Source organism: Lygodium microphyllum, chromosome 6 (assembly GCF_053477565.2).
Source record: "Lygodium microphyllum isolate KBCC chromosome 6, Lygodium_microphyllum_v1.1.10, whole genome shotgun sequence".
Lineage (NCBI taxonomy): Eukaryota > Viridiplantae > Streptophyta > Polypodiopsida > Schizaeales > Lygodiaceae > Lygodium > Lygodium microphyllum.
In genome coordinates this window covers 138,403,969-138,429,909 of record NC_141140.1, presented here as the reverse complement: position 1 = coordinate 138,429,909, position 25,941 = coordinate 138,403,969, and the positions used below count along the sequence as shown (strand labels likewise).

General features: G+C 40.0%; 1 protein-coding gene across 1 annotated transcript; it reads left to right on the top strand.

Annotated features, from left to right (window-relative positions):
- The first annotated feature begins 411 nt into the window (after window positions 1-411).
- LOC148035197 (pentatricopeptide repeat-containing protein At4g16835, mitochondrial-like) lies at window positions 412-1,182 on the top strand. The gene has a single exon (XM_087680785.1). It carries the CDS (start codon window positions 412-414, stop codon window positions 1,180-1,182), a length of 771 nt encoding a protein of 256 aa, XP_087536911.1.
- The last annotated feature ends 24,759 nt before the right edge of the window (window positions 1,183-25,941 follow it).

Sequence of the window (25,941 nt, the reverse complement as noted above, 5' to 3'; positions counted from 1 at the left end):
GGTTGACACATAACCCCCCCTCCCCTCCCCAAAAGGTGAACTGTACATGAGAAGCCACATCCATATTCGACAAAAATGGAAGATCACGTTGTCGTACTGCTGCGCATCCGAGATGTGGAATCCACCAAAAAGGTTATGCTGAACATGGACCATTTGTCAAGGCACTTGCTTCTTATCATCACATGTAATTAGAGGGTGTCTGTCCAGATGTTGTCAGCCATTGGACATGGGTTTTAACTATATTACAGTCAGTGAATGAGACTTTTACATATGGAATAAGTGGATCTTTTTGGTATGCCACTAACTAAGCCGTACAAATACTTCTTTTCGGTATCATTGCAATGGAAATTAAGCAAAGGGCACCAAAGGTTCACACTGTTTTGGAACTTGTTCGATGTCGCTGAGGTCTGCATGCCGGGGTTATTAGAGAATCATGATATTATGCTAGGCACTGCATTGGTGGACATGTATGCCAAGTGTGGTGCACTTGCCAAACCGCAAGAAACGTTTGATAGGCTTCCATTACATGATACTGTCTCTTGGGCTGCATTCATGGTAGGATATGCTCGGCTTGGTAAGGCTGAAAGGGTTTTCAACTTATTCAACAAAATGAGAGGAGAATGTATTGAGCCAGATGGTGTCACCTTCAGCATTTTGCTTACTGCTTGCAGTCATGCAGGTCTAGTGGAGGAGGGGCAAATATATTATGGTGTTATGCACACTGTCTACTGCATCATTCCGAGTTCAGAACATCATAGTTACTTGGTTGATCTTTTCAGTCGTGCAGGTCACTTTGACAAAGCAATAAGTGTCATTGAGAATGTTCCAGACTCTGATTTGGCCCTGTTGGGTGCTTGTCAAAAATATGTAAATGTGGAGCTTGTGAAATGGGCCTTTGAGCATGTGTTACAGTTGGATGATAAATGTGCTGCAGCATATGTCTACTTGGCTAATTTGTTTCTGCTAGCAACCCAAGCCACACAACTCCTAAAGGTCGGGATTCCATACGAGACAATCCCTCTCAAACTACAAAAGCATCGGTACCAGATAGAGCAGCAGCAGCTGTTTTTGACATGTATCACCCAATGGCTGAAAGAAAAGCCAGCTACTTTATTAATCGGAAGGGAATCTTTTCTGATGGGGAAAAAAAAAACTAATTTGGGAATGAGAGTGCGCAGCTAACAGGAACGTGTGATACACACACAGATTGTTTTTTCCCTTCCTGGTTCATGAGGAGTTCTGCTTTCGTGATTTGGCCCAGCGAGGCTCCACTCAAGGACATCACACTTTCTAGGAGGATCGTGGTTGGATCATAGCTCTCGTAGATTAGACAAAGATTTGATATGGCGCTGCAACCAGTCCAATTAAGATTGATGGGCTCGACCTGCTTTTAGGGACATGACAGGATGAACAGTGGAAGATATTTCTAAAGGTAACAACTGCCATTAGCATGCTCTATGTGCAAATAGGCAACGATGATCTAGCATCATTGTGGGGAAAAAGAAGGAGGCTCGACATTGAAAGGAGGATGCGATGCAGCAAAGAAGTTCTCTCAGTCGATGTAGTTGAGGAAAAGAGAAGCGACGATGAAGCTAAATACACAAATGAATTGTGACGACGATGCAGGACATGGAGGTGATGAAGAAAAATCTAAGCTATTACGAAACATAGACCAAGTGTGACTCTAAAGGAGTTCAACAAAGCTGAGACGAATCAGAGAAGATTGCAAAATAGGAGGCCTGGTCGCTAATGATTTCACCGGTTGTGGCATGCCATGGAGGAGCCTGTTAGCAACCAACGACTGACCAATAGGATTAGTGACAAGATCGAAGGATCTTTCTCGAGCTAAATCTGTCACCATGCTTTTCCACAAGTCCTTCCGCTGGCCAAGAAGCAAAGAAGAAAAAAGCCGATACCGCATTGGATTCATATGAGGACTGGGAACACAAAAGTAGAGATTGCAGTCCTCTATACTGTGTGAATGGATTGAGGACGAAGAATGGAAAAGAAAAGCCTCCTAGACATAATACTTGCAGGGCTCACTATTGCAGCAGCAATTGCATTCTTGAGAAATAATCAACCACCATCCAGAGATTTTTTTTGGGATCATAATAACAGGGAAAGAAGGTGCAGAGTTTTTGGAACAGTAATTTCCATTGTCATCTTTCATTACTCATAAAAATTAGAGCTTTGAACAAAGGGAAAAATTCTTGAGTTTGGAGCAGTGTATTAAACCTTGAAGACTCTTGGGAAAATCTCTGCAAAGCGAGTTCAATGAGGATACTCTTGTTGAAAGATACTAGCAGTTGGATTAGCAGATTTTCTTGCCTTGATCATTTATTGGAGTTGAAGACATTCTCTTGAAGACTGGATGACATATTTGAAGCTCTTGTATTCTGATATAGATCTTGATGTGGTTTTCTTGAGAGGATTGACTCTCTTGATTGATCATTATATTTGTAATCCGTCTTGCCACTTGTACTTGAACCAAAATTGTAATACACTTAAACCTTGTCATCAAAGTCTCATCTTGTAACTGCCTCGATCTTATCTTCCATCTTGGAATTTCTCAAGGACTTCTGAAGTCACAACATTGCTTTCGAAACCCTTCGACATCTTTGGTGAACCCGATGTGAAAGCATCTCAGAAATTTCAGGATGGGAGATACTTCAGCCTCTTCTACAATTCCAGCTGCGTCCTCTACTTCAGCTCCATCAATGACTGCGGCGTCTACTTCAACAGAGGATCTAAAGGAGATTTTGCAGAATATGTCCATGTATATGCAGCTCCAAAATCAGCAGCAGACACAGTTGTATATGCAGCAGCAGCAACAATTGCATCAACAACAGTTATCTCAGCAAAGGCAACTCTATTCGGAGCAGGAGAATGCAAATAGCGCGACTAAGGCGATTGAAGCAGTTGAGAATGAGAAGAAGCTATTTGATGGCCGTAATGTTTCAGCATATTTGAAGACATATGAGATCAAGATGGGGTTTTTCGGAGTTCCAGCTGGACTTATGAGTAAGTACTTCCTTGGTCTTGTCACACCCGCCTTGAGGGCAAAAGTGACTGATCTTTTTATTCAAAATACACATTGGCAAGATTTTAAGAAGGCCCTGAAAGAAGAATATTTCCTTGAGGACTTTGGTATGGCTACTCGGCGGTCATTCCGAGAGTGGGTCTACATGCCAAACAAAGGTCTAGCTGCTTCAGAGTTGATTCAGGAATTTGAAGAGAGGTATAGTCACCTTGATGCCATTGAACAAAGAGCATTGGATGTTGAAAAAGTTGAGCTTTTCTTGCAAGCTGCAGATCCTGCTCTTCAGGAAGAATTGGGAGAACTTCTTGAGGATCGCACGAAGCCCATGGGACTTAAAACGGATTGGCAGGATGCCCAGGATACAGTCTCGACTTTGACCAAGAGGAGGATATGGAAGACCCGCCTACAAAATGGTTCTATGACACCAACACTATCTTCTGCTCCTATGCCTGCTTCTATCCCTGTTATTTCTTCTCCTCCTCAGCCAGTTTCTTGGCCTATGCCAGTGCCTACTGTTTCCACTCCACCTATTCCTCCTGTTCCACGACCGATGCCAGCACCTTCTGCTCCAAAACCATCTGCTCCATCGGTGCCTACCTCTCTTGATGACATAATCAAAGGCATGACAGATTTGACACTGGAGTCAGTTAAAGCAGAGTTGGTGGGAAAATTGAAAGAGCAGTTTGCTTCGACTGCGTCTACTATTTCTTCTAGTGCTCCTACTGCACCTAGGAGTGCTCCTATTGCACCTAGGAGAGATCAGAGATGTATTTGGTGCGATAGTATGGACCATCAGCATTGCAGGGATTGTGAATCTTTTCAGGATGCAAGGAGGAAGAATTTGGTATTTTGGGGACAGGATGGTAAGATTTGATTGATTGAAACAGGAGCTCCGCTTGCTACCAACTTTGGGAAAGGCGGGATGAGGAAGTTAGTGGATGACATGGCTGCGCGTACTTCTTATGTGACAGCTAGAGGAGATGCTTCTGCATATGGATTCTAGATTGAGAAGGGATCAGAGAATCAGTCAACACTATGGACTTATGCTATGGAGACTACAAACAAGGGAAAAATTCAACGAACTGTTTTGACTAGTGCAGGCTCTAGCATCAGATCTGAGACATGTTGGGATTCGCCTATTGACAGGTACTCTATTTATGCTTATTTGGCTAAGTCTCAGAGAGCAGATGTACTTGTTGAGGAGAAGCGTAAGAGGAATGAAGAAAATCCAAGTGCAGCTAAAAAGACTAGAGGGGGTGAGTTTGTTACTCCACCTACTGCAGGACCGTCTTTGAGATCAGGGCCAGAATGACAGATGGAAGATGCTCAAAAGAGAGAAAAGAGGAAAGAGCCTAAAGAGAGAAAGAAGCAAGGGTGTAGATTGATGTCCGACATTGAGACATCTACGGACATGAAGAAAATCTTTAATGACAAGATACTTGGCAGTGAGGTGACTTTCACTATTTCTGAGGTTTTGGGCATCTCGAAAAGAGAGTTTCAAGATAAGTTCTAAGAGATCCTGAAGAGGAAAAGACATGCATTGCCTACCACTGATACACAGGGAGTTTTGATTGGGGAGTTGGATGAGGATGAGGATGAGGTTATGGTTGAGAATGCTTTTGTTTTTCCGCAGGTAGAGAAGAGGGTTCATCCTATGCATTATGCTGAAACTGATGAGCCTATCTTGATACCGCATAGTCACTTTTCGCGGAATCATTGGGCTAGGGAAACTACAGAGACGATGGTAAAAATTGGAGAGAAACATGTGCCTTATGTTGCTTTGGTGGATCATGGTTCAGAGATTAATCTCATAGTTCGTGGAGTTTATGAAAGTAACAGATGGCCTATGGATGTAGAGCATGGGTGGCGTATGAGAGCCGCCAACAATACTGCAGGTGATTTGTATGCTGCCTGTCCCAGTGTCAGGGTTTCTATTGGTGATGTAGAGGAGGATTTCCATTTCTTTGTGCAGGATTCATGCTCTTATTCCATAATTCTTGGATAGCCATTCATCTCACAGAGATGCGCATGGAAACAAAGGTAATGGATGATGGTTCTGCTTATGCACAGATTCACAGTAAAGATGGTATGAGAGCAGTACAGTTTATGACTGTGTGTGTGAACCATGTTAGAAACAAAGATACTCTCAGAGATGCACCTTTTTCCACTGTGAGGGATTTGGGTTTTCATTAGGTACCGCCGTTTCGCGAGACGACGGTGGTACAGAGCAGAGGAGATTGGAGTTCTCGCCTCCTGGCAGCAGTGTTTTCTCCTTCGGTTTTATTGGGATTTCAACAAATAGTTCGATGAGCTATCAGAAGATTTCTAGGTTTCCTAGAGCTACCAGGCAGTACATATGCAGAAAGGAGAAAAATTTGAAAAATGCAGGAATTTTAGAGGATGATGAGCACATAGATGGGATGTATGACAGTATGATTTGTGCAGATACGATGGAAGAGATGAAAGATATGCTGAAAACTGATATGCAGAGTTGTCACAGTAATGTATTAGTGTAATCCCTTGACATGTTTCATGAAATTGCAGATTTTGTGTCACAGATTGAGTCAGAGGCTGAGGTGGCTCAGCAAAAAGTGTTGAGTGCTGATGAAATTCAGCAAACAGAGTTTCCGGCTGATTATGATCAGCTTACAGAGACACAGAGGGCTGAAAATTTTCAGCCAATAGAGTTTACTGCTGAAATATTTCAGCATTCAGAGTTTAGGGCTATTCCTATGCAGTCGATAGAGTAGAGGGCTGAGGATATTCAGCCACTGGAATGCAGAATTGCTGATTTACAGCAAGATTTGAGTAATGCAGAAGAGCATAATGAAGTCAGGGTTGACACAAAATACAAGACTGTGGATAAGAAGGTGAAGCCGGTAGTTGTACCGCTTCCACCTGACAGTGATCAGCAAATAGAGAGGGCTGCCAAACAGCCAATTTTGAGGAATCTGGAGCATATTGGCCATAAATTTTCAGCAGAGACTCTTGCTGAATTGAAAATTGGAAATGGTGATTTCTTGCTACCCACAGAGAAGCAATGCTTTCAGGAGATGCTTAAGCGACATGGAAGGGGATTTGCTTTTTTCCCGCATGAGATTGGATGTGTGAATCCTGATATTGTTGCTCCTATGGTGATTTTTACTATTCCTCATATTCCATGGAATCTCCGACCTATTCCAGTGCCTAAAGCACACCTGCCAAAGCTGATTGAGTTGTTGAATGAGAAAATCAGGATGGGAATTCTTGAGCCTTTATCTGCACCATACTCAAATAGGTGGTTTACAGTTCCAAAGAAGAATGGTACTCTCCGATTTATGCAGGACATGCAGCCAGTAAATAGAGTTACTATCAAGAATGTTGGTATAGGTCCAGTTGTGGATGAGTTTGCAGAGACATTTGTTGGACGTGCCATCTATTCTTTAGGTGATTTGTATTCGGGATATGATCAGTTTCAGCTGGCTTTGGAAAGCAGGGACATAACCACCATGAGAACTCCTATTGGGCTTGTCAGGATGTGTACCTTGCCTCAAGGTGCCACTAATTCTGTTGCGCATATGATGAATGCCATGCATAAGGTCCTTCGTGATTATATACCTCAGCTTACTATGCCTTTCTTGGATGATGTGCCCATTAAGCGATGTGCAGAAGAAGAGAAAAATGAGAGTCTAAATGAGCAGGGATGCAGATCCTTTGTGGCTGATCATATTTCAGCATGTGAGAAGATTTTGGCCAGGTTAGAAGAAGTGAACTTGACACTTTCAGGGAAAATATCTATTTTTGGAGTGAATGAGGTTGTCATTATTAGACATATGTGTGGATATTATGGCAGGAAACCCTCACTTTGATAAGGTGAATGCTATAGGCAAGATTGCGAAGTATTGTTCTACCACTTCAAAGGTACGGAGATTCATTGGAGCTTGTGTGTTTTATATGATTTGGATACCTCATTTTGCACACATAGCAGATTGTTTATATCAGCTGTTTCGAAAGGGGCAGAAATTCTATTGGGATGAGAGCCACACTAGAGCCATGCGGAAATTGAATATTGCAGAATGCTCCTACTCTTAGAAAAGCGGATTATAATTGCGGAAGGCCTATTGTATTGATAGTTGACACTAGTCCAATTGGCATAGGTTGGGCTGTGGGTCAAGATGATGCAGATGGAAACAAGTATGCTATTCGGTTTGGGGTGAAAGTCCTAAATGAGAGACAGAGAAGATATCCGCAAATTAAGAGGGAGCTACTGGGGATTGTTACGGCTCTCAAATGTGACAAGGAGTACTTTATTGGAGCTTCAGTTGTGGTAGAGACAGATTTCTTGCCATTGATTGGTATGATTATGAGTTGCTCTACTCCGAATATAGATATGTTGAGATGGATTGCATACATCAAGTCATTAAATCCGGAATTTAAACACATAGCAGGGAAGGATAATCCAGTGGTGGCAGATATGTTGTCTAGAGCCAGATATGATGATGAGGAGACTCTGCTTGCAGAAGAGGATGATGCAAAAATTTCAGCCACTATGGTTGATCATGTTTGCCATGTCTATGATATTGTGGCTTTCATAGAAGAACTCTATGTTGGAGATTGGTTGTTGCAGATTGGCAAGTACCTTAGTACACTAAGAAAAAGAGATGAATGGACAGATAAAGAGTTCAAGAAGATCAGAAGGAAAGCCTATGGTTATTTTCTCAAGGACGGATTTCTTTGGAAGCATCCAAAGAAAAGAGGTAGATTACCTTTGCGGGTTGTCTGCGATAGAGGGACACAGTTACAAGTGATGAGGGAGTTTCATGAGAGTCCTTGGGCTGGTCATAGAGGAGTGTGGGCTACTTATGAGATAATCAAGGAGAAATATTGGTGGAAAGGCATGTATAGAGATGTTTCTCACTTTGTAGAAACATGCAGAGATTTTCAAATGTATTCGGTAGTGCATCATCGAGATGAGCTTCATCCGACCTATCCGCTATGCATTCATTATAAGTGGGTATTTGATTTGGTTACTATGCCTATGGGTCTATGGCAGATGAGGTATATTGTTTTGGCTAGAGAGGATCTTACCAATCATGTTGAGGGTAGGTCTTTGAGAACAAAGACCACTAGTGCAGTGTGTAAGTTCTTATTGGAAGAAATTTTCTATAGGTATGGCTGTGTGGGTAAGATCACTACGGATCGCGGTGAATTGGATGTAGATGAAGCTAGGGAGTTTTTCTCTCAACTAGGAATCAAGTTGGCTCTAACTACAGCATATAATCCAAAGGGAAATGGGAAGAGTGAAAGAGGGCATCCGTCGATAGTGAAAGCATTAGACAAAGCATGCACAGGACGGATTGGAGAATGGCCAAGACTTCTACCATTTGCTTTATGGGCTGATCGTACGACTCACAATGTTACCACAGGATATATGCCCGCAGAGTTGATGTATGGTCAGAAACCTGTTATGCCAACTGAGACTTGTGCTTTGACTTGGTCAGTTTTACCTTGGCAAGAGGATTTGACGAGAGAGGAGCTCTTAGCTCCTCGAATTCGATAGTTGGAGAGAAGACCAGAGGATATTCAGCTAGCTATTGACAGGTTGAAGGTTGCTAGACTAAGAAATAAGGACAGGTTTGACAGCAGGCATCGCTTGTGGCCTAAAGCAATAGAAGAGGGAGACTGGGTATTAGTCTTTGATAGCAGCCTTGAAAATTAGCATACTGCACTTCGGAAGATGGTGAAAAGATGGTTTGGGCCGTACATAGTCAGACATGTCTTTGATAATGCAACATATGAGTTGACAGAATTGGATGGGACAGTGCTTAGAGTGCCTATTGCTGGAAAAAGAATCAAGATTTTCAAGAAAAGAGATGATGAAGATTATGCATTGGAAGAATTTGCAAGAGAAGAACAACGAGAAGAAACTCCAATGGAAGAGAGAGATGATATGACAGATAATTTTGTTGATATACCGGAAATGCATAATGAAGAGATTGATCTGTTTGTGGATCTTGATGATAACGATCATGGGTAGTTGGCCCATCCGGAGGATGCGCAGGATTAGAGGGGGTGGATGTCATACTGCTGCGCATCCAAGATGTGGAATCCACCAAAAAGGTTATGCTGAACATGGACCATTTGTCAAGGCACTTGCTTCTTATCATCACATGTAACTAGAGGGTGTCTGTCTAGATGTTGTCAGCCATTGGACATAGGTTTTAACTATATTATAGTCAACGAATGAGACTTTTACATATGGAATAAGTGGATCTTTTTGGTATGCCACTAACTCAGCCGTAGAAATACTTGTTTTCGGTATCATTGCAATGGAAATTAAGCGAAGGGCACCAAAGGTTCACACTGTTTTGAAACTTTTTCGACGTCGCTGACGTCTGCAGGCTGGGGTTATTAGAGAATCATGATATTATGCTAGGCACTGCATTGGTGGACATGTATGCCAAGTGTGGTGCACTTGCCAAAGCGCAAGAAACATTTGATGGGCTTCCATTACATGATACTGTCTCTTGGGCTGCATTCATGGTAGGATATGCTCGGCTTGGTAAGGTTGAAAGGGTTTTCAACTTATTCAACAAAATGAGAGGAGAATGTATTGAGCCAGATGGTGTCACTTTCAGCATTTTGCTTACTACTTGCAGTCATGCAGGTCTAGTGGAGGAGGGGCAAATATATTATGGTGTTATGCGCATTGTCTACTGCATCATTCCGAGTTCAGAACATCATAGTTACCTGGTTGATCTTTTCAGTCGTGCAGGTCACTTTAACAAAGCAATAAGTGTCATTGAGAATGTTCCAGACTTTGATTTGGCCCTGTTGGGTGCTTGTCGAAAATAGGTAAATGTGGAGCTTGTGAAATGGGCCTTTGAGCATGTGTTACAGTTGGATGATAAATGTGCTGCAGCATATGTTTGCTTGGCTAATTTGTTTCTGCTGGCAACCCAAGCCACACAACTCCTAAAGGTCGGGATTCCATACAGGACAATCCCTCTCAAACTACAAAAGCATCGGTACCAGATAGAGCAGCAGCAGCTGTTTTTGACATGTATCACCCAATGGCTGAAAGAAAAGCCAGCCGCTTTATTAATCGGAAGGGAAGCTTTTCTGATGGGGAAAAAAAACTAGTTTGGGGACGAGAGTGCGTGGCTGACGGGAACGCGTGATACACACACACACATTTTTTTTCCCTTCCTGGTTCGTGAGGAGTTCTGCTTTCGTGATTTGGCCCAGGGAGGCTCCACTCGAAGACATCACACTTTCTAGGAGGATCGTGGTTGGATCATAGCTTTCGTAGATTAGACAAAGACTTGATATGGCGTTGCAACCAGTCCAATTAAGATTGATGGGCTCGACCTGCTTTTAGGGACATGACAGGATGAACAATGGAAGATACTTCTGAAGGTGACAACTGCCATTAGCATGATCTATGTGCAAACAGGCAATGATGATCTAGCATCATTGTGGGGAAAAAGGAGGAGGCTCGACATTGAAAGGAGGATGCGATGCAGCAAAGAAGTTCTCTCAGTCGATGTAGCTGAGGAGAAGAGAAGCGACAATGAAGCTAAAGACACAAATGAATCGTGACGACGATGCAGGACATGGAGGTGATGAACAAAAAGCTGAGCTATTACGAAACATAGACCGAGTGTGACTCTAAAGGAGTTCAACAAAGCTGAGACGAATCAGAGAGGACTGCAAAATAGGAGGCCTGGTTGCTAATGATTTCACCGATTGGAATGCCATAGAGGAGCCTGTTAGAAATCAACACGACTGACCAACAGGATTAGTGACAAGATCGAAGGATCTTTCTCGAGCTAAATCTGTCTCCATGCTTTCCCACAAGTCCTTCCGCTAGCCAAGAAGCAAAGAACAAAAAAGCCGATACCGCATTGGATTCATATGAGGACTGGGAACACAAAAGTAGAGATTGCAATCCTCTGTACTGCGTGAATGGATTGAGGATGAAGAATGGAAAAGAAAAGCCTCATGGACATAATACTTGCAGGGCTCACTATTGCAGCAGCAATTGCATTCTTGAGAAATAATCAACCACCATCCATAGATTTTTTTTGGGATCATAATAACAGGGAAAGAAGGTGCAGAGTTTTTGGAACAGTAATTTCTATTGTCATCTTTCATTACTCATAAAAATTAGAGCTTTGAACAAAGGGGAAAATTCTTGAGTTTGGAGCAGTGTATTAAACCTTGAAGACTCTTGGGAAAATCTCTGCAAAGCGAGTTCAATGAGGATACTCTTGTTGAAAGATACTAGCAATTGGATTAGCAGATTTTCTTGCCTTGATCATTTATTGGAGTTGAAGACATTCTCTTGAAGACTGGATGACATATTTGAAGCTCTTGTATTCTGATATAGATCTTGATGTGGTTTTCTTGAGAGGATTGACTCTCTTGATTGATCATTATATTTGTAATCCGTCTTGCCACTTGTACTTGAACCAAAATTGTAATACACTTAAACCTTGTCAGCAAAGTCTCGTCTTGTAACTGTCTCGATCTGATCTTCCATCTTGGAATTTCTCAAGGACTTCTGAAGTCGCGACATTGCTTTCGAAACCCTTCGACAACATGCATCCAAATGATGATGCTGTTAGACCTAGAGACTTCATGAGGACCTACAGGATGTTTAAATAAGAAGAAGTTGTGACTACTTCTTTGAAGAAGATCATAGTAGAAGTCAAGAAATTTGACATATGATATATTACCAGATTTATCCATATTTATGCAAAAAAGCTTGAGATGGCCAAGGTGTAAATTGAAGAGATGCCAATATATTTTGATAAAATTGTGGCCTATGAGCTATGGACTAGAGTAAATCCAATTATACAAAGCATGGGACTACATGGGTTGTTTTCAAGAGAGCTCTAAAAGATAAATTTTATCTTGAAGATGTAGATTGTGTGACAAAAAGAAATTTTCTAAAGTGGGTCTTCAAACCTGACAAGGGGCTTTCCACTCTAGGGCTATAGAGGATTTTTGAGCAAAAGGATGAGCAATTGAGTGCTATAGAGCAGCTAACATAGAACAAAGAAAGTCTTGCTTTAAAAGAATGCTATTGGTGGAAGTGAATATATTGAGAGGTTTCTTAGTATGTTGAGACATGCAAAGATTCTCAATTTTTTTCTTTAGTTAGACATATAGATGAGTTGCATCCTACCTATCCACTATGTTTGCATTACATGTGGATGATTTACTTGGTGACAATGCTAGTTAGCCTATATTAGACGAGGTGCATTGTCTTGGCAAGAGAAGACTTAACCAATCAAGTAGAAGGTAGAGCATTGAGAACAAAGACCACCATTACTATATATAAGTTCCTTCTTGAAGAAGTGTTTTGTAGGTACAGGTGTGTAGGCAAGGAAAAACGACTGATAGATGTGAATTAGATGCTAATGAAGTAAGGGAGTTTACCTCTAGGATTGGCATCAAGTTAGCATTGACATTAGCCTATAATCTAAAGGCGAATGGAAATAGAAAAAGAGGATATCCACCTATAGTCAAGGCCTTGGCTAAGGCTTGAGGAGGAAAGATCAAGGAGTGGTTGTGGTTGTTGGCTTATGCTCTATGGGCAAGCCAAACCACACATGGGGTGACTATCGAATATATGTCTATCAAATATATGTCTATAGAATATATGGCTAAGGCTTGAGGAGGAAAGATCAAGGAGTGGCTGTAGTTGTTGCCTTATGCTCTATGGGCAAGCCAAACCACACATGGGGTGACTATCGAATATATGTCTATAGAACTTATGTATGGAAATAAGGTAGTGATGTCCATAGAGACTAGTGTTGTTACTTGGAGTATGCTACCATGGCAGAGTGACATGACTAGAGAAGAGCTTTCAACACTCAAAATTTGACAACTTAAGAGAAGTTTGGAAGATGTTCACAGAGTAGTGCAAAGATTCAAAGAGGCAAGATTGTGGCCTAACGAGAGATTTGATAGTTGACACAAGTTGAGGCCTAGAGCTATTGAAGAAGGATATTGGGGTTTAGTATATGTGATAGTAGCCTTGAGAACCACTGTAGCATCATAAGAAAAAAGTTAAAGAGATGGTTTGGACCATACATAGCAAATCATGCTTATGACAATGCGATATATGCCTTGATAGAGTCACATGGGACTGAATTGAGGATATGCATAGTAGCTAACAGGATCAAATTGTTCAAGAGGAGAAAAACAAAAGAATATGTAGTGGAAGAGTTGATGGATGATACAGCACATGATGATATTGTAGAAGAAGAAGGAGAAGAGCTTGTAGAAGATGAATAAATTGGTGTAGAAGAGGGAAACTTTTAGCTGAAAATTGATCTTGTAGATGAAGATGAGTAGTGATGGCACATGCCTGAGGATGTGTAGGTTTGGATGAGGTGGATGTTTTGTGGTTACACGTTCAATGAAGAAAAAATTAAAAAAGTATATCCATATAAATATTCCACATATATTCTTATGGGATACTCATGATATTAATAGATTTTCTAGGTTCAAAATTGGTCTCTAAATTTGATTTAATACCCATTATTGAGTTCTAATTACTTAATGAGAATTGTGGGTGAATTAAAATGTATGTAAGGAGTTACCTTGAATGCTACAAGGCATCCATGCCTAAAAATACAAAAAAGTAATGTGTTTTATGATAAGCGGCATTTTTGGCTATTCAAAGATGAATTTTGCAAATCCTCCCATGTAGACTTGTAGACCAAGTCTTTTTGGTTCATTTGAGTACTGGACAACCATATTCTGAGTTTGGAGGAGAAATTTACAGAAAAAACAAGTTATAGCCAAGTTTAGGATAGGATTACTGTCATTAGGGTTTTGATATAGGGTTTCTTGCTGCTTAAGGCTTCTACTTGTCTACTATTGGTGGATGCTTTGGGATATAAAAGAGACATTGTTTCTCATTATACTACTATATTACAATTCTTTTGGATTTCATAGAGTATCCGATCTATCTTCTTGGAAGAGTTTAGTCAGAGCAATCGACTTAAATGTAATGTTTGTAACTCGAGGGTGTAGCTGCAGTTGTGTAAAATCTTTCAAGAGCAATACATAGAATCCTTTTGGACTCTTTCTATCTTCCATGTGTTTTGATTCTTTTATTGAACCCCAATGATTAGTGGCTTGACACATACCTCCCCCCCCCCCCCCCCTCCCACCACAATAGTAAGTAAGAGGATCAATTTATTTAAGAGGAGAAAAGTAAATGAATATGCAGTGGAAGAGTTGGTGGATGATACATGACATGATGATATTGTAGTAGAAGAAGGAGACAAGCTTGTAGAAGATGAAGAACTTGGAGGAGAGAAGAGGAAAACTTTTAGTTGAGAGTTAATCTTGGAGTAGCAGTGGCACATTCCTGAGGATGTGTAGGTTTGGAGGGGGTGGATGTCATGTGGTTACATGTTCAAGAAAGAAAAAATAAGAAAAATATATCCATACAAATATTCTAGATAAATGTTTATGTGAAACTTACTCATGATATTGATATAATTTCTAGGCTCAAAATTGGTCTCCAAATTTGTTTGAATGCCCATCATTGAGTTTTAATAGCTTAATAAGATTTGTGGATAGATTAAAACAAATGTAATGAGTTATCTTGAGTACTACATGGTGTCCATACCTAAAAGTACAAAAAACCAATGTATTTTATGAAGATAAGTGGTCTTTTTGGATGTTTAGAGATAATTTTTGCAATCCTTCCCATATAGGCTTGTAAAGCAAGTCTATTTCGATTGATTTGAGTACCCCAAACAAACACATTATGAGTTTGGAGGAGAAAGTCTGCGAGAAAACAAGTTGTAGCCAAGTTTAGGATAAGATTGATGTCCTCAAGGTTTTGATGCATGGTTTCTTACTTAAGGCTTCTACTTGTCTACTATTGATGGTTGCTTTGGGAAATGAAAGGGACATTTTTTCTCATTGTACTACTATACTAGAATTCTTTTGAATTGCATAGAGTGTCTAAGTTATCTTTTTGGAAGAGTTTAATTTGAATAATCAACTTAGATGTAATGTTTGTAACTTGAGGGTGTAGTTGTAGTTGTGTAAAAACTTTAAAGAGCAATACATAAAATCCTTTTGGACTCTTTCTATCTTTCGTTTATTGTGGTTCTTTTCTTGAATCCCAATGGTTAGTGGCTTGACACATATCTCCCCTCCCATACTAGGGAAGAGGATCAAATTGTTTAAGAGAAGAAAAGTAAAATAATATTTAGTGGAAGAGTTGATGGATGATACATTACATGATGAAATTGTAGAAAAAGAAAGAGAAAATCTTGCTGAAGATGAAAAACTTAGAGTGGACGAAGGAAACTTTTAGTTTACAATTGATCTTGGAGATGAAGATGAGTAGCAATAGAACATGCCCAAGGGTGTGCAAGTTTGGAGGGGCTAGATGCCACGTGGTTAGACATTCAATGAAGGAAAAATAAGAAAATATATCCATTTAAATATTCCAAATAAATGCTTATGAGATACTTACTCATGATCCTGATAGATTTTCTAGGTTTAGAATTAGTCTTCAAAATAGAATGAATATATGTTATTGAGTTCTAATTATTTAATGAGATTTGTGGGTAGATTCAAACACATGCAAGGAGTTATCTCAAGTGCTAGAAGCCATCCATGCCTAAAAGTACAAAAAAACAACGTGTTTTATGATATGTAAAAGAAGAAGGAGAAGAGCTTGGAGTAGAAGAGGGAAACTTAAAGTTGATAGTTGATCTTGGAGATAAAGATGAGAAACAATGGCACGTGCCTAAGGATATGCATGTTTGGAGGGGGTGAATGTCATGTGGTTACACATTCAACGAAAGAAAATATATCTATACAAATATTTAAGATATATGCTTATGGTATACTTACTCATGATTTGGACAAAATTTCTAGGTTTAGAATTGGCCTCCAAAATAGTATGAAAATCCATACTTGAGTTCTAATTACTTAATGAATTTGTGGGTGGATTAAAATATATGTAGGGAGTTATCTTGAGTGCTACAAGGTGTCCATGCCTAAAAATACAAAAAATCAATGTGTTTTATCATAACTGACATTTTCAACTATTGGGAGATGAATTTTGTAATTCTTCCCATGTAGGCTTGTAGAGACAAATCTATTTTGGTTGAATTAAGTACTTGATCAACCATATTTTGAGTTTGAAGGAGAAAGTTAGAGGGGAAACAAGTTGCAGAGCCAAGTTTAGGACATGATCATTGTCCTCAAGATTTCGATACATGTTTTCTTACTTAAGGCTTCTACTTGTCTCCTATTTGTGGATGCTTTGGGATACGAAAGGGACATTGTTTCTCATTGTACTACTTTAATAGAATTCTTTTGGATTATGTAGAGTGTCCAAGTTATCTTCTTAGAAGAATTTAGTTTGAGCATCGACTTAGATGTAATGTTTGTAACCGAAGGGTGTAGTTGCAGTCATGTAACATCTTTCAAGAGCAATACACATAATCCTTTTGGACTCTTTTTATCTTACATGTATGTTGATTATTTTCTTGAATCCCAATGGTTAGTAGCTTGAGATATCCCCCCCAGCAACTATGAGGACTAAATTATTCAAGAGAAGAAAAGAAAAATAAAATGCAGTGGAAGAGTTGATGGATGATACATCACATGATGATATTGTAGAGGAAGAATGAGAAGAGCTTGCAAAAGATGAAGAACTTGGACTTTTAGTTGACAATTGATCTTGGAGATGAATATGAGTAGTGGTAGTACTTTCCCAAGGATGTGCAGGTTTGGAGGGGATGAATGTTGTGTTGCTACACATTGAATGAAGGAAAAATAAGAAAAATATATCCATATAAATATTGCAGATATATGCTTATGGGATACTTACTCATAATCTTGACAGATTTTCTAGGTTCAAAATTGGTCTCCAAATTTTTTAGAATACCTATTATTGAGTTCCAATAGGTTAATGAGAATTGTGAATGAATTAAAACATATGCGATGAGTTGTGTTGAGTGATACAAGGCATCCATGCCTAAAAATACAAAAGAGCAATGTGTTTTATGATAAGTGATGGTTTTGGCTATTCAAAGATGAATTTTGCAATTCTCACCATGTAGGCTTGTAGATCAAGTCTGTTTCAATTGATTTGAGTACAGGGATAACTATTCTAAGTTCTAAGGAGAAATTTAGAGAGAAAGCAAAATGCACAACCAAGTTTAGGACAAGACTAATATCCTTAAGGTTTTAATAGTTTCTTAAGGCTTCTACTTGTCTACTATTGGTGGATGCTTTGGGATATGAAAGGGACATTGTTTCTCATTATACTACTATACTAGAATTCTTTTGGATTGCATAGAGTGTCCAAGTTTTCTTGGAAGAGTTTATTCTAAACAATCAACATAGATGTAATGTTTGTAACATGAGGGTGTAGTTGTAGTTGTGTGAAAACTTCCAGAGTAATACACCGAATCTTTTTGGACTCTTTCTATCTTCCATCTATCTTGATTCTTTTCTTGAACCCCAATGGTTAGTGACTTGACACATATCCTGCCCTGCCCCCCCACCCACCCATAGCAAGGAGTAGGATCAAATTGATCAAGAGGAGAAAATGAAAATAATGTGCAATGAAAGAGTTTATGCATGATACACCACATGATGATATTGTAGAGGAAGAAGAAGAAGAAGAGCTTGCAAAAGATAAAGAACTTGGAGCAGAAGAGGGAAACTTGTGGTTGAGAGTTAATCTTGGAGATGAAGATGATTAGCGATGACACATGCCTGAGGATGTGCATGTTTCGAGGGATGGATGTCGCGTGGCTACATGTTGAATGAAGGAAAAATAAGAAAAATATATCCATATAAATATTCTAGGCATATGCTTATGGAATACTTACTCATGATCTCGACATATTTTCTAGGTTTAGAATTGGTCTCCAAAATAGTATGAATATCCATTGTTGAGTTCTAATTACTTAATGAGGTTTGTGGGTGGATTGAAATATATGCAAAGAGTTATCTTTAGTGCTACAAGGCATCCATGCCTAAAAATACAAAGGAGCAATGTTTTCTATGATAATTTTTGGCTATTCAAATATGAAATTTGCAATCCTTCCCATGTAGGCTTGTAGACCAAGTCTGTTTCGATTTATTTGAGTACCCATACAACTATATTTTGAGTTTGGAGAAAAAAGTTAGAGAGAAAAAAAGTTGTAACCAAGTGTATGATAGGACTATTGTCTTCATGTATAGGATAGGACTACTATCTTCAAGCTTTGATATAGGGTTTCTTACTCAAGGCTTCTACTTGTCTACTATTGGTGGATACATTGGGATATGAAAGGGACATTGTTTCTCATTGTCTAATGTAGTAGAATTCTTTTGGATTACACAGAGTGTCCGAGTTATCTTCTTGGAAGAGTTTAGTTTGAGTAATTGACTTAGATGTAATGTTTATAACCGTGAGGGTGTAGTTGCAGTTGTGTAAAATCTTTTAAGAGCAATACACAGAATCCTTTTGGACTCTTTCTATCTTCCATCTATCTTGATTCTTTTCTTGAACCCTAATGGCTAGTGGTTTGGCATATACCCCCCTCTCTCTCTCTCCCCCAACCTTTCCCCTCTCCCTCCCACGTTCCCCCCAATGGTTAGTGGTGTGACACATACCCCCCACCCCCAACGTCACTTCCTTCAAACTTGATTTTGCACTTTGCTTCATCTATAGCTTTAAAATGTCCCATGTATTGCATCTTGGCCGCTTTGTAAAATGGATCAAATTTGAGCCTTGAATTGACATTGGTGCAAGCTCGTTTATTACAAACATCTCATTTCTCTAGACTAGCTATAATTGACATTAGCACAAGCTCATCTATCCCCATAAAAGGATATCATTTCTGACTTGTACCAAGTTCCCCTATATCAAATGTGCAAATATCAACCCTCTCAGCTAGCCATGTTGAAGAAACCACATTAATGTTATTTGATCTACAAAATGGCTAAAGATTTATTTATATTTGTGGAAAATTCACTGTTGGAATGCTTTTTGCAACTCGATTTTGTGTTTGCCAAATATTCACAATGAAGAAGATTCAGAAAGCGGGATCCTTACAGTAGCTCCACCAAAAACCAAAGAATTGAAGAAGATGAATAGCAAGGCACTAGGCATCATTGCTTGGGGACTAAGTGATGATGTGCCACATTATATCTTTGGCATCAGAGATGCTAGAACTGCTTGGGAGGAACTTGATAGAATCTTTGGTACCCAAGCAAATAATTGAAAAGCCGTAAAATTACTGATGCACTTTTATAAAATGGATATAAAAGATATTGCTTCTATGACCATACACATTAACAAGTTCAAGAGCCTAAAAACCCAACTTGCAACTCTTAAGAAGAATATTGATGAAGATGAAGCAATAGTTGTACTGCTTGCAAGTGTAAATAAGGATCCATATGAAAATCTTGTGCCCACCCTAAGTAATGTTCCAAATCTCTCACTTAAAGATATTGAGCACTCACTACTTAATGGAGAAAGAAAAGTTAAAAGCAATGATGCAAAGGAATACACCACCAATAACAATCTCTTGTACACCAAGGGCACTTATGGAGAAAGAGGCCATGGCCGAGGACTCAACATCAATAACAATAAGGATTGGATTATATGTCATTACTGTGGCAAGACTGGCCATATAGCCAGTGAATGTTTCCACAAAAAAAGAGCATAGCATATGCAGAATGATCACCACCAGAACCAGTTCATGAATGAAGAAGAGAAGAAGAAGATGTTTTCGCTACCATCAAAAACTCTGACAAATTGCTCTAAAGAAATTTTCATTGTATCTTTTATATATTTTTCTATAGCAGATCTCTATTTTTCCCTTTGTGGATTTGCTTTGTAAAAACCCTTGCCAAAGATGTAAGGTTTCAAGCTTTAACTTGAGCTTTAACTTGACTAGGCTACCTATGAGCTAGTCTCTCGAGCCATGTCACCATGTAGGGGGGAAAAATCTACCAAGTGTATAGACTCATCATTTGAGGGGGGGTGTTGAGAAATGAAAAATGATGTATACTCCAGGAAGAGCTATCCTGAATCCCATATGCACAGTGAGGAGAGTGGAACAATCCAACTTCTATAAAGCATTGTACTTGACTATCACTTTCATAATGATGAATACAATATCATGATGCTTTCCTCTTTCAATTAGTGTCACTATCATTGACAGTCCAATACACAAGATTGCCTTTATGAGTCCAAGCTTCCATCTTGGAACCTAATTCACTTGTGTAACGATTGTCTACTCATTGTCCATGTCAACATGAATTTAATCTTCATCTTCCAACCTCCATAGCTCCTACCATGCTCTACATCTAACATTTTAACACCCTCTACGTGCATACTCTCCTTGTCCACATTGGGAACATTGCTTTCATCATATACTCATGCACTTTGAGGTGTTGATGGCATAACACATCCCCGTCAAGGTTGTCGAGGATTTCGATAGAAGATTACCTATTCAATATCATGTATAAGAGTGAATCAACATTTGTGATTGTTTTGTGTTGTGGAAAAATAAATAAAAAAGGTCATGCACCTATTCATAATGCCTTGGAAGGACAAACATGTCGTGCAAATCCATCCATATTTTCTCAGAATCTACTCCAAAAATCTAGATGGACCTCACTGAATAATTACCCTAACTCCTTCCAATATCACTTTAAACTACTGTACATCGAATATGATCATGGAGAAGCTATCGTAATCCATTGTGATAACACTTTGCAAGTTGCCAAAATACTCCATCTCATCTATTATGATATTCAAATCCATGGCCACCTTCAGCTCTCTTACTTAAACTTTGCCATGACACCACAACTTATTGTGGAGCGCATTTTGTCGATGCACTCAACTCGAAAATGTCACCTGTGGTACAACCACGCAGCACTATAGATTTTGTATTGTACACTGAAACAGTTAGATTAGTTACTGTGCATAAAATCTAGATATGATAGTAAATAAACTATGTGGTCGCCTTCGAAGTACATCCCCTCAAGAATTCCCACTCTTCACGGTAGAGACCTCTATCCCTTCATGAGAAGTTGTAATCAAAGCTTCATGAAACCACTACATAGACATAAACCGCAACATCTTCTCCATGCCCTTGGGATATCAAACTGATCAATGGTGTATACGTCAAAATTCTAATCGTGATCCCTCTTACTTCTCTCTTATGGACTACTCATACCTAGTGAGCTACTTCTCCATGGATGCATGATGCAACATAAAAAAACAATTCACTTTCTTCTCCATGGCACCATCATCATTTTTTCTACCCCATTTCCAATCACCACATCTCCATTCATTCTATCAGCGTCCTTCAATGGTCATAGCATATTGTTGTTTGAATCCACCATCGTATGGTAATCACTCCGAAATATGCACTAATGTGTCCGACGTTAGCCAACCTTCAACCATGCTATCTTTTGGCTAAGCTCATTCTAGCAAAAAGTCCTTTAGGGTTTTTGTGAAGAGCTCTAAGAAGAGCATCGATCGCATACGGACAGGTCCCTCAATCTCCACTTATGGTCTGCTTGTATCTAGAGAGCCAGTTCTCCATGGATGCATGATGGAACATACAAAAATGATTCACTTTCTCCTTCATGGCACCATCCATCCTTTTTTCTACCCCATTTCCAACCACCACATCTTTGGTCAGTCTATCATCATCCTTCCATGACCATAGCATATTGTTATCTGAATCCACCATCGATTGTCACTCCAACATATGCACTAATACCTCTGACACTAGCCAGCCTTCGGCCATGCTACCTTCTAGCTGAGCTTGTTCTGGCACAAAGCCCTTTAGGATTTTTATGAAGAAATCTAAGAAAAACATCCATCACGTATGGACAAATCCTGCAATCTCCACTTCATCTACGAGATGTACCAAGAGGTGAGTTTGTATCGTGAGCATGCTCATGGACAAGTACTTCTCAAAGAGACAGATTATCTCCACCACTTCCCACCTTATGGATTTAATAGAGGATGTCTTGATCTTCTTCTGTGAGATCCATTGCACTAAATTTGATAGCCTATAAATCACCCATTTTTGGAGTGAGGCACCTTGCAATCACCAATCAATAGTACAAATGGTCAAAAGTAGAGAAGCATTACGAATATCAAGTAGACACTAAATAGAAAAATATCGAGGTTACTTGTTACTATCAAGGTCAAGACAAACCTGGCATATCTTATGCCAATCATGGGATATTAGCCCTAGTAGTTGGTTGTCTTTAGAAAAAGCAGACATGGGGGAATGCATCATACCCATCGAGGTGTGGATAGACATGATAATTTGCTTCACCATGTTCTCTTCTTTAGTGGATAAGATCCAAGGAGCACGAGGTAACTGCAAGCAACCATCATAGCTCACTAGCGCCTCCATCTTACCTACCTCCTTCAAATCCATTTCTGCCCCTACATTGTCTCTCTTTCTTGTGATGTGTTCCCACAATAAGATGCCCATATTATTGGAAATATGCATGGAATCAAACAAATGGTTGATCTGTAAATGGGTCGAATACAACTCGTAGAAAACTAAGAACCATTGCATTTTGGACCATTTTCAACTCGTACAAGCTTTGGGCATTCACTCATGTTAGAGGTTATCTAAGAAAAACTTTCCTTAGTTCATGACCCTCCGGCAAGAAAGTGACATACCCTGATATACCATCTTCTTTATTGTATGTGACTTTCAGGAGTCTAACTGTGGCCCACATAATGGACATGTATGATAACCCGAGGTAACCATACTTGTCACAATACCCCTATCTAGTCAATGCAAGCTTGAATGAGCCATGTTAGATATCAACAATGAGAACAAGATACCCACTTACTTGAGCACTACCTGAATCCAAGAAAGTCATGCATGGTCCACATGAGCATGGCTCATATATTACTGGACGTCGACCATCGTGCTTGCTCATGTCTTCCATAGCGACCTCCTTCTCCCAAAAAATCTTGAGCTCATCAAATAATGGATGGAGGTAGAGATCCATGTTCTTGACTTTGTAGTATCCAAGAATGAGCAAGCTAAGGATCGGGTGTCCTTTCTTCATAGAAAGCCATGATGGAATGTTGTAGTTTACAAGGACTACATGTTACACACTGTAAGAAGTTGAGTGGAGACCGAAGGGATTCACACCATCCATAGCAAGACCAAGCCAAATATTCCTTGGCTCTCCTGGCAAAGCCTCCAAAGGTGGAGTCAATGTGGCTCCATGTGCGTGAATCTATTGATATTTGTTGGTCTCCATCTGTGGATCTATTCCATGCATGCCACTTTGTCAAGCTCACTATGCCTGCCATAAATGAAACATGTGACATATATGCAGTATAAGTGAAAAGTGTCCAAGAACCTTCTTAGAGACAGTTTACTCTTGCAAGTCTTGTTGATACTTGTGAGCACCATACTTCAAACATGTCTCCATAGTCCCATAGCCTCCTCGAAAGAGCACACAATTGTTGACACATGTGTGGATACTGTTGTAGTCCATGCGAAAAGCTTTCATAACACCAATCGTGCATCCTCATGGGACTCAATCATCATGTCTCCAGGTGGTAATATGTGATATTTTAGCAACCTTTAAAAAAAATAAAGCACCCTTGAAGAGCATAAAAAGTGTTTTTTATAATACAGTCAAAATCAACAAAGCATAGAATATACATGAATAACTCAGTACACACTCATATTGCTCCACACATACTTTGCCTACACACTTAGGATCACAAGCAGTATTTAAGTAAGATACTCGGTACCCATCATAAAATGGTATGGACGCTTCCTCTCTCAGTGGATCAGATGACTCGACATCCATGGGTAGTAATGCATCGATCGTTGACTCCATCTCCATCTCAGGCTCCAAGATTGGAGGAAGGCGCAATATGCAAATCGCCTCCTCTAGTATCCAAGGTGTAGTCTACAGTGTGCCCTCCAATTGGTGTATTGGCTCATGCACTTTATCCATCGCACGCCCACTGTTAACCCTCAAATAAACAAGGTGGAAAAGCCAGAAAATATAAAGTAGAAAACAAGGCCAAAGCAAAAGTGAAACAGAAGGTGAAGACGCACCAAGAAGAATTTGGAAATATAAGAAGTGAAAAAAGTCTTAAATCAAGGAGAAAGATGCACGAGAAAAAGTGCAAGTTGATACTATTGTAAAAAAGGCACAGGGCACACCATGATTTTTTTTAACCTTTATATTGCACAGGCTCTCACCCGTGCAATTTGTAAAGGTGGATGGGCTGTAGGAAGGAAGCTTAGAAGATAGGAGGACAATGGGAAAAAGGGCCTAGGCCACAACTGGCCATGTAAAAAAGGGGATAAGGGGATGACCGCCCAAAAGGGATTTAGGGTTTTGTATATAAAGTTGAAAAGTGAATGAGAAGCTCATTCTTGTGTGTGGCCAAAAGTGGCTCTCTTCTTTTTCTTCTTCTTCTTCTTCTTCTTCTTCTTCTTCTTCTTCTTCTTGCTTGCTTTCTTTCTTGCTTGAGCTTGTGCTTGTGCTTGAGAGAGGGAGTGTGAGAGTGTGAGGGAGTGAGTGTGTAAGTGTGAGGAACAAGGGAGAAGAAGCTCTCCATCTTCTCATCTCTTCTTCTCTTCTCTTCTTTTACTTGTGTGGCAATGGAGCTTGGAGCGCGGAGCTTGAGGATGGAGCTTGCTTGAAGCTTGCACTTGGATGTGGAGCTACCAAAGTTCTTGGGAGAGGAGGTAACTCGATTGGGCATTGAAGTAAGCTCATTACACTCGTAGAGATAGATAGCAAGTCAGCTATGTGATAGGTAGCCATTAGTGCTTGGCTTGGAACACTTGAAGCAATAAGTGGTCCGTGGGTCTCAGCAGTTGATCGCCTCCACATTTTGGTTCCATTTTTGGGACCAATGGATTCAAGCCTTGAGCACTTGCATGCTTCGAATTGAGCAACAAAGTAGGGTTTTCCTTGCTGAACCGGTGCTTGAGGTAGATAAGTAGGAAGTGAGGGAGTTTGAAGAGGTATTCGATCTCCTTATCAAGTAGGTTTTTGGTTTTTGGACTTGGAAAATCATGTTTGAGTAGTGTAGGTATTTCCCTTATGACTTTTTCTTGCATTTAGGTAGGATACGAGCAAAGCATTGGAGCACGCAGTAGGGTTTTCTATTGCTATATAGCATGCTAAAACTAGGAAAAGAAGGGCAAAAAATAAAATTTTGGGTTTAATATTGGTGAGGGGAGCAAGACTAAGGTGAGGATATGCTTAGGCAGGGTGATAAGGGGCCATGAGTGGCAAGGAAGACCACATTTTGCATTGCAAGGTTTCAGGAGAGCTAGAGAGAGGGAGAGAGAGCTTCATTGCATGGACCTGCTTTGATCTTATTACCATCAAGGAGTTCTTTTCCCATCACACGTAATTCCACAACTGCATGAATAGCTTGGATCTAGAGGTGCTTGACTATAGGAAGGCTGCAATTGCTCGGGGCAACGAATTCTGTGGAGTCCTACAAAAATGTGTCGCGTTCGGCCCGTCCAAGTGACAGCAATTCTAGGCTGAGTCCCAGAATTGGCCCTCGGCCATCGTATATCCAACCCTCAGTCCACTCGACTTGGACACCCACCGCTCGACCTGTTTGAATTGACCACTCGGATGAACTTAATACTCGACCCTTTCCACTAGCCCTCAAACCACTCAGCACCCTTGGCCCTTGGCCAGCCAAATTCACCCTTTGGACTGTTTTCATTCGGCCCACCTGACTCAGCCCTCGGCCCTCAGATGGAGGGCCAAATCCAACATTCGGCCCCTCCAATTCGGACTTGCTGGGCCAAATTTGGATTTGGTCAAATTTTTAACCTATACACCTTAAAATCGCTGACCTAGAGACCACATAAAGCCAA

Bases quoted from the DNA above. Each gene is read 5' to 3' on its own strand.
- LOC148035197 (XM_087680785.1), top strand. From the start codon at position 412: ATGCCGGGGTTATTAGAGAATCATGATATTATGCTAGGCACTGCATTG.